The 13,356-nt window shown below is 34.1% G+C and overlaps 1 protein-coding gene across 2 annotated transcripts in view; it reads left to right on the forward strand.

Annotated features, from left to right (window-relative positions):
• Nucleotides 1-13,356, forward strand: part of Znf277 (zinc finger protein 277) — a 139,442-nt gene that overhangs the window by 100,249 nt on the left and 25,837 nt on the right. For both annotated transcript variants that reach the window (XM_048799624.1, XM_015498106.2), the window contains exons 5-6: nt 2,100-2,191; nt 11,630-11,740. In XM_048799624.1, the coding sequence (XP_048655581.1) occupies nt 2,100-2,191; nt 11,630-11,740 (203 nt within the window). The remainder of the gene's footprint in view (nt 1-2,099; nt 2,192-11,629; nt 11,741-13,356) is intronic.

Below are 13,356 nucleotides of genomic sequence, written 5' to 3' on the forward strand. Positions count from 1 at the left end.
TAACTAAGAACAGAGTAGGGACGAAGAGCATGAGAAGAAGATTAACATTAAACAGGGATGAGAGGTGGGAGGGAAAGGGAGAGAGAAGGGAAATTGCATGGAAATGGAAGGAGACCCTCAGGGTTATACAAAAGTACATACAAGAGGAAGTGAGGGGAAAGGGAAAAATAATACAAGGGGGAGAAATGAATGACAGTAAAGGGGGTAGAGAGAGAAGAGGGGAGGGGAGGGGAGGGGATGGGAGGGGGGATAGTAGAGCATAGGAAAGGCAGCACAACACAACAGACACTAGTATGGCAATATGTAAATCAATGGATGTGTAACTGATGTAATTCTGCAATCTGTATATGGGGTAAAAATGGGAGTTCATAACCCACTTGAATCAAAGTGTGAAATATGATATATCAAGAAATTTGTAATGTTTTGAACAACCAACAATAAAAAATTTTAAAAAATAAATAAATAAATAAAATCTCCATGATCTAAAAAGTTCACTTATGTAAAATAACTCTTTTTTAATTAGAAATAAGGCATAATTGTACTTGCATATATTATGAATCCTGTCATTTTAGTGTGTTCTAAAGACTCAAATTCTAAGCACCTCATCCGTCTCTGCCTCATTTCAATGAAATTTTAGTGTGGATATGCTGTAGAAAAATTTTAGTGCTGCCCTTCCTCTCCAGATCTCTATTTCCTAGACTCTGAACTTGTTTACTAAATAGATCATTGTTTTAAGCTCTGTATATGGATATACTACAGTAGGTACCTTCTAAGAAAAAAGCTACTGTTTCATGAAAGTAGCAACAACTTTAGCACCAAGTAGCTATGTAGCTTTAAACATGCCACCATAATATCTCTTTACAGAGTTAGTAGACAGTTTCATGAGGTCCCTTTGAGCTCACATATTCTGAAAAGCTAGTCCTGAGCAACAGCTCAGAAAGGAAATCTTACTGGAGTAGAGAAGTTAGATGTGGTTAGGAGAAATAGAATATATTAATATGAGAAAAGGCCTTTGTCTTCCTTCAGAAGACAAAAGAGACAATAACTACCAGAGATGACACCAAGAATTTAAGTGGTCTCAATAACAATAATATCCTACATTTAATTCACAATTTGATTTTTATTTTTCCTTATGATGCTGGGAGTCAAACCCGGGGCCTCAGGCATGCTAGGCAAGTGCTCTATTGCTGAGCCACATCCCCACCACACAGTTTGAACTCTTTACATAAATTAGCTGATTTATTTCTATAATCAGTGCTGCAAGATGATATTTTATTTTTTAAATGAGGTAACTGGGGATTAAAAAGGTAAATATTGATTATAGGTGAGAGCCAAATTTCAATTCTAAATCTCCTCTGTGTTTCAGTGGTTCTTAACTGTTGCACTGAGTCAGAAATAGGAATCAAGTTTTTGATGAACAGATTAAATTTGTAAGAGTGAAAAGGCCAAGGGAAATAAAATGACCTCTGGGAAAGAGAAGTATAGAACCATCCTGATTAAAGTCAGACACAACCAGAGCATATTTTTAATTATTTGAGTTGGAATGTACAAGATTAATGTGCATGAAAACAACATTTTAAAAAGTATTTCTAGCTGGATAAAATATAGGTATGAAAAAAAGGGATTATAATCAGACAATTCTATAAGAGATTTATTTCTAGTACTCCCATAACTGAATAAAAATTGGACTCAGGGTGATGGCAATGGAAATGGTGGAGAAAAATAACATGAAACAGTTCAAGTGAAAATTGAGCAGAACTTAATTACAAACTAAGATTTAGAGAAAGAAGTGAGTTAAAAAACCCACCACATTTTTGTTTTAGGAAGGTGAGGATAGGAGACAGAAGGTTAAGAGCAGGGTGGAAAAACCTTGCTGACTTTGAGTTTCTTGCATAGCTGTTTAACTGGAGTGTTCTATAGATTTTTAATGGTACAGACTTGGAGTATTGATGCAAAGACAATAGTGGAAAAATTTCTAAAACTAGCAATTTCTGTGTACTCCCTTTGTGCTTTCATTCCCCTTTTCCTCCCATTCTAACTATGATATTTGCCAACTTTGTATTTATTAAAGATAATATAAATCTGTTTCTACTTTACAGAAAGAAATTCTGGAACAACAGCAGCAAGAACGAAATGATACCAATTTCCATGGCATTTGTATGTTTTGCAATGAGGAATTCGTAGGAAACAGGTTTGCCATTATGCAACTTTAAATATTATCATTATTAATCTGAAAACTTGTTGAAACATTTGTAATTGTAGGTTGTATTAATTAAGTTTTATGGGTTGGCCCAGGACCCCTTCATAAATGAATAGTACTTTTTTTCTTTAATATGCCTGACATCAAACATGGACTGTGGTTGCTCTAAGCTGACCAGGGGAATAAAATACCAAAAAATAGATATTTAATCCTGTAGGGCTTTTAAAATTGGCTGACAGGTAAGACCATATGCAACAAACTACAGATGTACCTCTCTATACTAACTTGTTAATGCTAAATCTTTGGCAGTTTTTAGTTTCGGTTGTTTTTTATTTTTTTATTTTTGTTTTTTGCCATGCTGTGTATCAAACCCAGGGCCTTACACATGCTAGGAAGGCCCTCTACCAATGTGCTAAATACCCAATCCCTGGCTTTTCACTTTTGAATATTAAAAATGATGAAAATCAAAAAGTTGTAATGTTATTAATTAAGTCACCAAGCCTTATTGATCCAAAATCAACTGGTGCACTACAATTCATTTCTGAAAACTAATCATTGATAGTTTGCATAGATTCTACAGGTTTTCAGCTACAAACCTCAACATGATCGCCCCCATTTTAGATGCCAATCATAAGTTAAGGGGTTCCCAGGGTACTTGAATTTTTGACCAAATACAAAGTCAGAGGTTCCGACTGAAGTTTTTCATTTGTTTGATATTTCTCTAGAATGACTCATAGAACTCAGGAAAGCATTGTGCTTATAATTATAGGTTTATTATGAAAGAATATAGATTAGAACAGCCAAGTCAAGAGCTGGATAAGGCGAGATCTGAGGGGGTCCTAAATGCAGAGTTTTGTGCCCTTTCCTCAAGGAATAAGGACCTGTCATCCTCCTGACACACCACTGAATTCACTAACCAGCAATCTCCACTGAGCTTTGATGTTGAATTTTTATTGGAACTTCATTATGTTACTGTGACTGGTTAGATCATTGAACTCAATCTGCAGCCTCTCTCCCCTCTCTGGAGATCAGGATGGTTCAATATCCCAACTCTTAATCATATTTACTATACTTTTTATCATTATTTTAGCATGTACTCCTTCTATTTATTAAAATTTATTATAAAACAGTGTGCTGTACTATGCCAGCAGCAGCCTCATGTTCTTGTTCACCGTGTGTCTTGATTGCATCAGGAGGCCACATTGAGTGCTTGACCTATAGCATCTGGCTTTGTATAAGTACATTATGTGATTTTTGCACAGTGATGAAATTGCTAATAACCCATTTTTCAGAATTTATCACTGTTATTATATTAGCTATACTGCAGTCCTGCATTTGTATTTTCCCATTATAGGGACATAAAAAGAATCCAAACACAAAGAGTTAAATAATGGACAAGGAAGAGGAATGAGTACTTTCTTATTCTAGATCTATTCTTTTCTTTTGTTTGTTTGTTATTTTTAGTTACACATGATAGTAGAATCTATTTTAACATATTTATATAAGCATGTGGAATATACCTAATTCTAATTAGATATAATCCATATATCTATTATAGTAGATATATCTAATATCTAATTAGATTTAATAATTCTAATTAGGATCCCAATCTTGTAGATGTACCTGATGTTGAGATTCACTGTGGTGTATTCATATATGTACCTAGGAAAGTTATATCAGATTCATTCCACTGTCTTTTCTATTTCTATCCCCGCTCCCTTCCCTTCATTGCCCTTTATCTAATCCACTGAACTTCTAATCCCTTTGCCCCCCTTATAGCATCCACATATCAGAGAGAACATTCGACCTTTGGTTTTGGGGGAATGGCTCATTTCACTTGGCTTCATAGTCTCCAAATCCATCCACTAACCAGTGAATGTCATAAAGTCATTCTTCTTTATGACTGAGTAATATTCCATTGTATACATACCACAATTTCTTTATCCATTCCTCTGTTGGTGAATATCTAAGTTGGGTCCATAGCTTAGTTATTGTGAATTGCACTGATATAAACATTGACGTGGCTGTGTCGCTGCAGTATGCTGATTTAACTCCTGTGGCTATATACCGAGGAGCAGGATAAGTAGATCAAATGGTGGTTACATTCCTAGATTTTTGAGAAATCACTCTGCTTTCCAGAGTGATTGCACTAATTTGTAGTTCCACCAACAATGTATGAGTGTATCTTTTTTCCCACATCCTCACCAATATTTATTGTTACTTGTGTTCTTGATAATTGTCATTCTGGTTGGAGTGAAGTGAAATCTCAGTGTAGTTTTGATTTGCATTTCTCTAATTGCTAGAAATGTTGAACATTTTTTCCTATATTGTTTTTATTATATTTCTTCTTTTGAGAAGTGTCTGTTTAGTTCCTATGCCCATTTATTGATTGGATTATTTGTTTTTCTGGTGTTCATCTTTTTGAGTTCTTTGTATATCCTGGAAATTAACTCCTTATCTGAGGTGTGGATGGCAAAATTTTTCTCCCATTCTGTAGGCTCTCTTATTCATGTTCTTGACTGTTTCCTTTGCTGTGAATACCACTTATTGGTATTCACAACAAGAATAGTTTAATACCATACCATTTATTGATTTTTTATTTTATTTCTTGGGCTTTAGGAGCTTTGTTGAGGAAGTCGGCTCCTAAGCTGACATGTTGAAGTGTTGGGCCTGCATTTTCTGCTAGTAGGTGTAGGGTTTCTGGTATAATACCTAAGTCTTTGCTAGATCTATTCTTTATCCTCCCCAGTACACCTTTGACCATGGAATGTACTAGCTATTTCTTTTAACCTATTTGTCTGAGTCTAAAGTGTATCTCTTATAGACAGCATATAGTTGGGTCATTTTTTAAAATCCATTGTGCCTTTTGATTGCAGTGTTTCTTTCGTGTCTAATATAATTAATTACTAATAACATGGAATTTACTTCTAATATTTTGCTATTTGTTTTCTATTTTTTAGATTGTTTTATTCCTTTCCTCCTCCATTACTGCTTCATTTGTATTGAATAGGCATTTTCCAGAATATGGTTTTTTAATTTCCTGTTGGTTTTTTATCATATTTTTGAGCTGTTTTCTTACTGAATTCTCTGGGGATTATGATTAGAATTTTAATTTTATATAAATCTAGTTCGAATCAATACCTATAACATAATTTCAGTGGTATAAAATAATTTACTCCAACATAGTTTTTTTCCCTCCCCCACCCTTTGTTCCATTGTGACCATACAAAAGACATCTTACTGATTTATGCAGTTGTCTATTGGACAAAAGAAGAGTTGTCACCAAACATACATGTGTATTGCCTTTTATATTTACCTTTGTAATTAGCTTTGCCAGTGTTCTTTATTTCTTCATTTAGATATGAGTTATCGTCAAGTGCCTAAAGGACTCCCTTTAGTTTCTGATTGGGAAGAAATGCTAGTAGGAAATTTTTTCAGTTTCTGTTTATTTGGGAGTACCTTGATTTCTCCTCCTTTCTTTTCTTTTATTATTATTATTATTATTTTATTTTATTTTAGTTGTAGATGGACACAATACCTTTATTTTATTTATTTATCCTTATGTGATGCTAAGGATCAAACCCAGTGCCCTCAAACTTGCCAGGCAAGCTCTCTACCACTGAGCCACACCCTAGCCCCATTCTTCTTCATTTTTTGAAAAGCAGTTTTTCTTGACATCAAGTTTTTGGTTTGTAGTCTTTTTTTTTCCCCCAGCACTTTGTCATCCCCCTGCCTTCTCATATCCATAATTTCTGATGAGAATTCAAATGTTAGTCTTATTAAGGATCCCTCATATATTATGAGTTAATTTTTTTCTTTCCACTTTCAAGACTCACTCTTTGTCTTTACCCTTTGACAGTTTATATCTTGATTTGCATTTCGTTGGTATCTTCTATTTGACGTTTGTTGGCTTCTTGTGTTTTTTCATTGGATATGGGAAGTTTTCAGACAATAATTTTTCAGATCTCCTTTCTACCACTTCTCCTCTACCTGCATCTTTCAGAAATCCTATTATACATATGTTGGTAGAGAATGGCTCTAAGACTCTATTTATTTTTATTCAATCATTTTTCTCCTGTACCTGCACTGGAAAATCTCAATTGATCAGTCTTCAAGCTCAGTGAAATTATTTTTTTAATTTATTTTTTAGTTTTAGGCAGACACAATATCTTTATTTTATTTTTATGTGGTGCTGAGATCGAACCCAGTGCCTCACATCTGCTTGGCAAGCACTCTACCACTGAGCCACAACCCCAGCCCAAACTCAGTGATTCTTACTTCTGCCAGCTCAAAGTTTCTTTTGAGTACCTTAGTAAAATTTTCAGTTCAGTCATTATACTTTTCAACTTCAAAATTCCTAATCTTTTTTATAATTCCTACTTTTTTGTTGTTGTTAAATGTTCTTTGTTTGGTAAGGTATCATTCTCAGACTTACCTTTGATTCTTTAGACATGGTTTCCTTTAGTTTTTTTGAACATATTCATCTTAGCTGACTTAAAGCCTTTGTGAGATTCTGGACTTCCTCTGGAGTAATTTTTTTTGTTTGTATTTTCTTTTTTTGTAGTTGGAGATGGACAGAATACCTTCACTTTATTTATTTATTCTTATGGGATGCTGAGGAGTAATTTCTGTTAATTTTCCCATGTGTATGAATTAGGGTTTTTTGTTTGGTTTGTTTGCGTATGATTTTTTTTGAAAACTCAACATCTAAATAACATAATGTGAAAAAAAATAAGAAAATAATAAATAATATAATGTGACAACTCAATCAGATTCCTCCCCTGCTTCACCAGGGTTTTTATTGCTATTTGTATGTTTAGTAACTTTCATAGACTAATTCTTTAAACTGTGTACTCTTGATCATGTGTGGAATCTGAAGTCTTTACCCAGTTAGCTTAGTGTTCACTAATGATCAGTTCTTTGTCTAGGGTTCTGTATATAGATTGAAAAATACCTTCAACCCTACATCAGTTTACAGCTCTGCCATAGCCTACACTTCATGATTGAGTAGAGGCTCAGAATTAGCTACAAGTAAGAGATTAGGTCTTCTCATTTTTTTCCTGAGCTTGCACATGGATGTGGCCTTCTAGATCCCCAGGAATATGCCAGAACTTTTCAGATTTTTCTATAGGCATCTCATTCCCCAGTTCTTTATAGGTGTTTTGGCTAGGCTATTATTTGCCCCAATCAATATTTTCCTCAGGCAGCTGTAATGTTAAAAAAGTTGTCACTGATTTTTTTTGTTTGTTTTGGGGGTTTTTTTTGGCAAATAGCCTGAGTAGACTTAGGTCATATAAAGAAAAACCCTGTGAATGGGACTTTTCTCAGTACCTGACAGACAAATAGTAATGATTCTTTAGAAATGTCCCACTCCTCCTTTGGCCTCCAGTGCCTGTGAGGCTGCTGGGTTTCAAAGCTGTGATGTAGCTTAAGATAAGAATGAAATAGAGCACCACAAAGCTCATCATTCTTACTATTTTAAAAAAAATGATATATATTATTAGTTGTTGATGGACCTTTATTTTATTCATATATTAAATACAATGATGAGAATCAAACCCAGTGCCTCCCACATGCTAGGCAAGCACTCTACCACTGAGTCACAACCCCAACCCATTGCCATTTTCTTCAATAACTGCTCATTAGATTTTTGTAAGCCTCTGGTGAATTTCCAGAGTTCTAAAAACAAAGTTGATTTTTGACAATTTTTGCCCATGTCCTAATTGCTTTTATGGAGGAACAGATTTTCAGACATCCTTATGAAAGTTCTTCTCAAAGCTATTCCTTTAACTTAATCCAATTTGCCCAAAATACCGTTTTAAGTTTAAAGAAGAGAACTGGGGTTGTGGCTCAGCAGTAGAGCACTTGCCTAGCACGTGTGAGGCCCTGGGTTCCATCCTCAGCACCAAATAAAAATAAATAAATAAAAGTATTGTGTCCAACTACAATTAAAAAATAAATAAATACCTTTTTAAAAAGTTTAGAGAAGACTGATAACAGCTAATATTAATCTAGTAGGGGGAAAAATGAGATTGGAGAGAATTGTGTAGGGAAATTTTTATTTCTAAAGTGTAGAAGGAAGAAGTCTAGTTCATGAAGTAATACTGTAAGTAAAATTTCAATTCAACCCAAAATGTATTAATTACATATTAATAATTGTATTAATTAATTTCAATTCAACCCAAAATGTATTAATTACATATTAATAATTATTAAATGTCTTTAAGAACTAATATGAATGTGAAAAAAGATGTAAATGTGAAAAAAATTATGAAAACTAAGTTTCTGTGAAACTTGTAATTTGAAGACAAATTGTATGATTAATGATAAAGTTAAGTTTATAAAGAAGGTAAAGAGTTCAAATACTATTTTAAATTGTCATGTAGTTAATTTTTCAGAAATTAAACCTTAGTTAGCTAGAAATTAATTTAAATTTAAAAAATGAAGTCAACAATTTAGGAGATCATCTTGACTGATCATAAATTAAAGAATTTCAAAATCTAAGATGAAGCAGATCAAGTAAGGTGCCATCTTTGCTCCAAAGCCCCAAAGATTTTCCTGCCTTCACCAACCAGCTGCTAAGGTTAGTAGAGTGAATGCAGATGGTAGTGACTTCTTCCCACCTTCTCAACTCACAGGAATAGGGTGAATTAACCCAGAATTGACTTAGCTAGCATACCACTTAGATGGTTACATTAGTCAGGGTTCTCTGAGACATAGAATTATATAAGAGGATATTATTATAGGAACTGGCTCACACAATTAGGAGTTACTAGAGAGGACAATACCTTCTTGAGCCTGCTACCATTCTAACTATACCTGGCCACCCTTTACTGCCTGGACATCAGTCTTAGAACCCAAAGGAAGTTATGGCTAAGTTTGGGCCACTGCTCCCTAAAGCCAGAAGATACCAAAGAATATCAGATTACAGCCTGGGGCCAAGCACAGACTGGTAACTCCACCAAAACTCTTCTTTGGGCAGGCCTCCCTCTGTTTTGTCCTTTCACAGAACTTACCTCAATCCAGAAAGCAACAGGGATGGTAGCAGTTGAGCACACGGGCAGGAGAAACCTCCCAACAAACCTGCTTGCTTTGAGACAACTGCCTATTTATCCTCTTCCCTGCCTTTTAAGATCTGATTGCCTGGTTAGCAGGTTCAAAAACAAAAAATCTTTGGAGCCAAGTTAGGCTCCCATGGGCACATTCACTGTGGGGAAGTAGCAGAGCCTAGAATCATGGAGAACATCTCTGTACCTCTGGGAGGATCTGCCTTTAGCTAGGCTGGCCAAGAAGAACCCTTGTAGGCACAAAAGACTCTCTGAACTACCCCAACAAGTACTTTTAGTCATAGTTGTCAGCAATAGTTAAGCAGTTACACATTGAGCATGTTAACCACAGATTAATAAACATATCTCCACATAGTAAAAAGAAAAGGCCAACAGGCATTTTTGGAAATGTTTGCTTTATTTCACTTCCTCAAGGGAAAAAAGAAACTAAGCAATTTGGGCTGGGTGCAGTTGGTACACATGTAATTTTAGCAACTCAGGAGGCTGAGGCAAGGGGATTACAAATTCAAGGCCAGTGTCAGCAATTTACTGAGACCCTAAGCAACTTAATGAGAACCTGCCTCAAAATAAAAAATAAGGGCTAGGGATATAATTTAAATGCCCCTGAGTTCAATCCTAGTCCCCGCCCCCCCCAAAAATTGGTGGGGGCAAGGAAAATATCTAAATAAGCTACATAAAATAAAATGTAATATGCCAATATGCATATAATATTTATGTGGGTTGTATACTGATAAGTTCCACAAAACTTTCACCTTTATTTTATGAAGTAAAGTTGTAATAACGTCCTTGAGGGATGTATTCTACACATTTGCTTATTTGCTATTGTAGAAGTTACATAAATTAAAATTTCACATATATACACTGTGGAAAACTATTCAGCCATATAAAACTATGAAATCCTTCATTTTTGTGAACATGGATAGAACTTGAGGATATGCCACAGAAAGACAAGTACCACATGATTTCATTGTTAGGTGGAATATAAACAAAGTTGATCTCATAGAAGTTGAGAATAGAATGGTGATTACCAGAATCTGGGGAGAACATGGGGTAAGGAAGGATGGGGAGAGGTTGATCAGTGGGCATAAAGTTATAGATAAAACAGGAGTAAGAAGTTGCTCTGTGCTATTGCACAATAGAGTGACTAGATAAAATGATAATGCACTTTGTATTTCAGAAAGCTAGAAGATAAGAGTGTGAATATTTTCACCATAAATAAATGATAAATGTTCAAGGAGACAGAAATGTTTAACCTGATTTAAACATTACATTAATGTATTTATCAAAATTTCATATGGTAGCCCATAAATATGTGCATTTATGTTTTTATATGTCAGTTAAAATTAAATTTAGAAAAAAAATAAAATTTTCCTTTTCTACATAGACTAATCAATAGGCTGGTCATTGTGTTTCCAGTTCATCATAACCCTTGAAAGTAATTAGACCTGTTAACTGTGGGTTCAAATTAGATAAATGTCTATGATCACAGGTTATCTTACTGTTAGGCAGTTGTTTCATCTCTCCCTCATTGTATTAGTTAGAGTTCTCCAGACAGAAAGAACCAATAGGATATTTGTGGGGATGGTAAAACAAGAGATTTATTAGAGAAATTGATGTATGCAATCATAGAGGCTGAGAAGTCCCATGACAGGGTGTCTTAAGAGTTGGAGACCCTCAGGTGCCAGTATCATGGCGCAGTCTGAAGGGCTAAGAACCAGGAAAACTGATGGTGTAATTCTCAGTCTGAGACTGAAGGCTCAACCCTGGGGCCACCAGAGTAAAGTCTTGGAGTCCCAAAGCCAGAGAGCCTGGAATTTTGGTATCCAAGGTTGGGAGGAAGACAGTTCCCCAGCCTCAGAAGAGAGACCAAATCACCTTTTCTCTGTTTTTTCTTTTATCCACACTAACCAGATGGTGCCCACCTAAATTGAAGGCACATCTTCCCCAACTTAGTCCACTTAGATTCACGCCAGTTTCCTCTGGACACCCTCACAGACGTGTCCAAAAATACTTCACCAGTTCTCTAGTATCTCTTAATCTAGTAAAGTTGATATCTAAAATTAACCATCATACTCGTTATCAATTGCAAAAGTAGAGGAAGCACAATTTATTTAATAGGTTAAAGGACAGAAACCTGTTATTGCTGTGAGGATAACCCTTCCAGTGTCAGTTAATTTTAGCCTTCCAGTACTGATGTGATTATGTTTGTATTTACGTACCTTATAACATATTACTCTTCAATAGCTGAAATGTTTATGCCAGTGTTTAGTGCTTGTTTAGTCCTCTTAATTATTGTTACATGATTACTATTTCTAGCCTAATTGTTCCTAGATGATTTGTAAATAATACAAATTCTTCATAGATCTGTTCTTTTGAACCACATGGCCAGAGAGCATGCTTTCAATATTGGATTGCCAGACAACATTGTAAACTGCAGTGAATTTCTTTGTATGTTACAGAAGAAGCTTGACAAGTAAGTACTATTTTATGAAACATGGCCTAGACATATTTTAATAATGGACTCTGTGAATTTTTTAAATTAATTTGATAAAAGTAATTGAAGAAATGGAAATCTCCTGTGCTGGAAGAATTTGCATTTTGTACAACCATCCTATCTTATGTAGAATATACTGACTTTAGTGTTTTTAAATTTTTTCAATTAAAATATGTCACTTATGCCAAACAGTGTACATACCATATAAGATATATCATGTAGAGTATGAAGAATGTACTCATCATGTAGTCTAAGAAATAGAACATTATTTATTCCTTTGTTTCCCTGTTTGCCTTTCCCTCTTTTTATCTCCCCAGAAGTCACTATTCTCAATTTGAAATTTTAATTCCTTTACTTTTCATTGTAACTTTTTTACATATTTAATAAAGAAATATATTTTCAAGGTATTAGTTAATTCAGTTTTATGTGTCATATAGCCAAGTATATGTATTCTTTCACCGTTTATTTTTTATTCAAATTTATATATAATACTTCATTGTCCCAAGGTTATATTCTAGCAACCTTGAATAGTTAAAGCTTAACCTATTAAAATAATGCAAGAAATTTTCTGAATCATCAAAATGGCTTTCAAAAACATTTCTACTTTTTTCTAGGAAAGGGCCCAAAGATTTTTTTTCCCCCCCCAGGACCTAGTTTTTGAAGAAAATATAATGCTCACTTGCCTGGAATCTCAACCCACTACATTAAGAGCAGTAACATAAGGGAAGTAGATACAGATGTGTGATTTTTTAAAAAAAAAAACAAAGTTCTTAATTTGAATTCTGTTATATTATTCAATTATGTTAAGATGAATCATTTCACCATTCAGTTTTAAAGACATGATGTGCATTCTAATAAGATTAGCAATAATGAATATCAGTAATCACCTTATTGCCCCTAAGTTATTTGCTCTAAAAGAATATGCTTATTTCTGTGGTATAATAAGCAAAAGGATGTTTAGTAGAAATTTTTTAAATTCAGAACTAAAACATTGGAAGATTACAATCACTGAGAATTCATGTAAAAGAGATTAGATTTACTCTGTGGTTCTGATGACTGATAGATAAAAATTGCAGGCAGTTTCAGCTGTCAGACTTGGTAAGAAAAAAACATTTTTGTTAGTAATCTGCTCAATACTGGTAATTACTGCTTTATTAAGTGTTGAATTAATTCCCTATTAATGGAGATTTTCAAGCAGAAGGCATATGAGAATGATATAATAAAAAACAGCTACTGTGTATTTTATTCATATATATGTATACATAACAGTTCATAACACCTAATAAGTGCTCAATAAATATATATGAAATTATAAAAAATATAAAATGTAAATATTCAGTTTAGAAATCAGAAAATAACAACAGAGAGGACAAATATTTTAAAACTTCCACAGGTACTAGGGACTGGCAAACCTGCAAATTAGTTTACAGGATATACCTACCATGTGTTAATTATCATATGCAATAGAGACAGTCAGTGCTAGTTGCTATTATAATTATTTAAAGAGTATACGTACATTTTCATTTTAGAATAAGTAGTTTGATTACTAAAGCAACAAGATAATTCCAGCAAGGGTAGTTTGAATATTTTGTATG

Source organism: Marmota marmota, unplaced genomic scaffold, assembly GCF_001458135.2.
Source record: "Marmota marmota marmota unplaced genomic scaffold, marMar, whole genome shotgun sequence".
Taxonomy (NCBI): domain Eukaryota; kingdom Metazoa; phylum Chordata; class Mammalia; order Rodentia; family Sciuridae; genus Marmota; species Marmota marmota.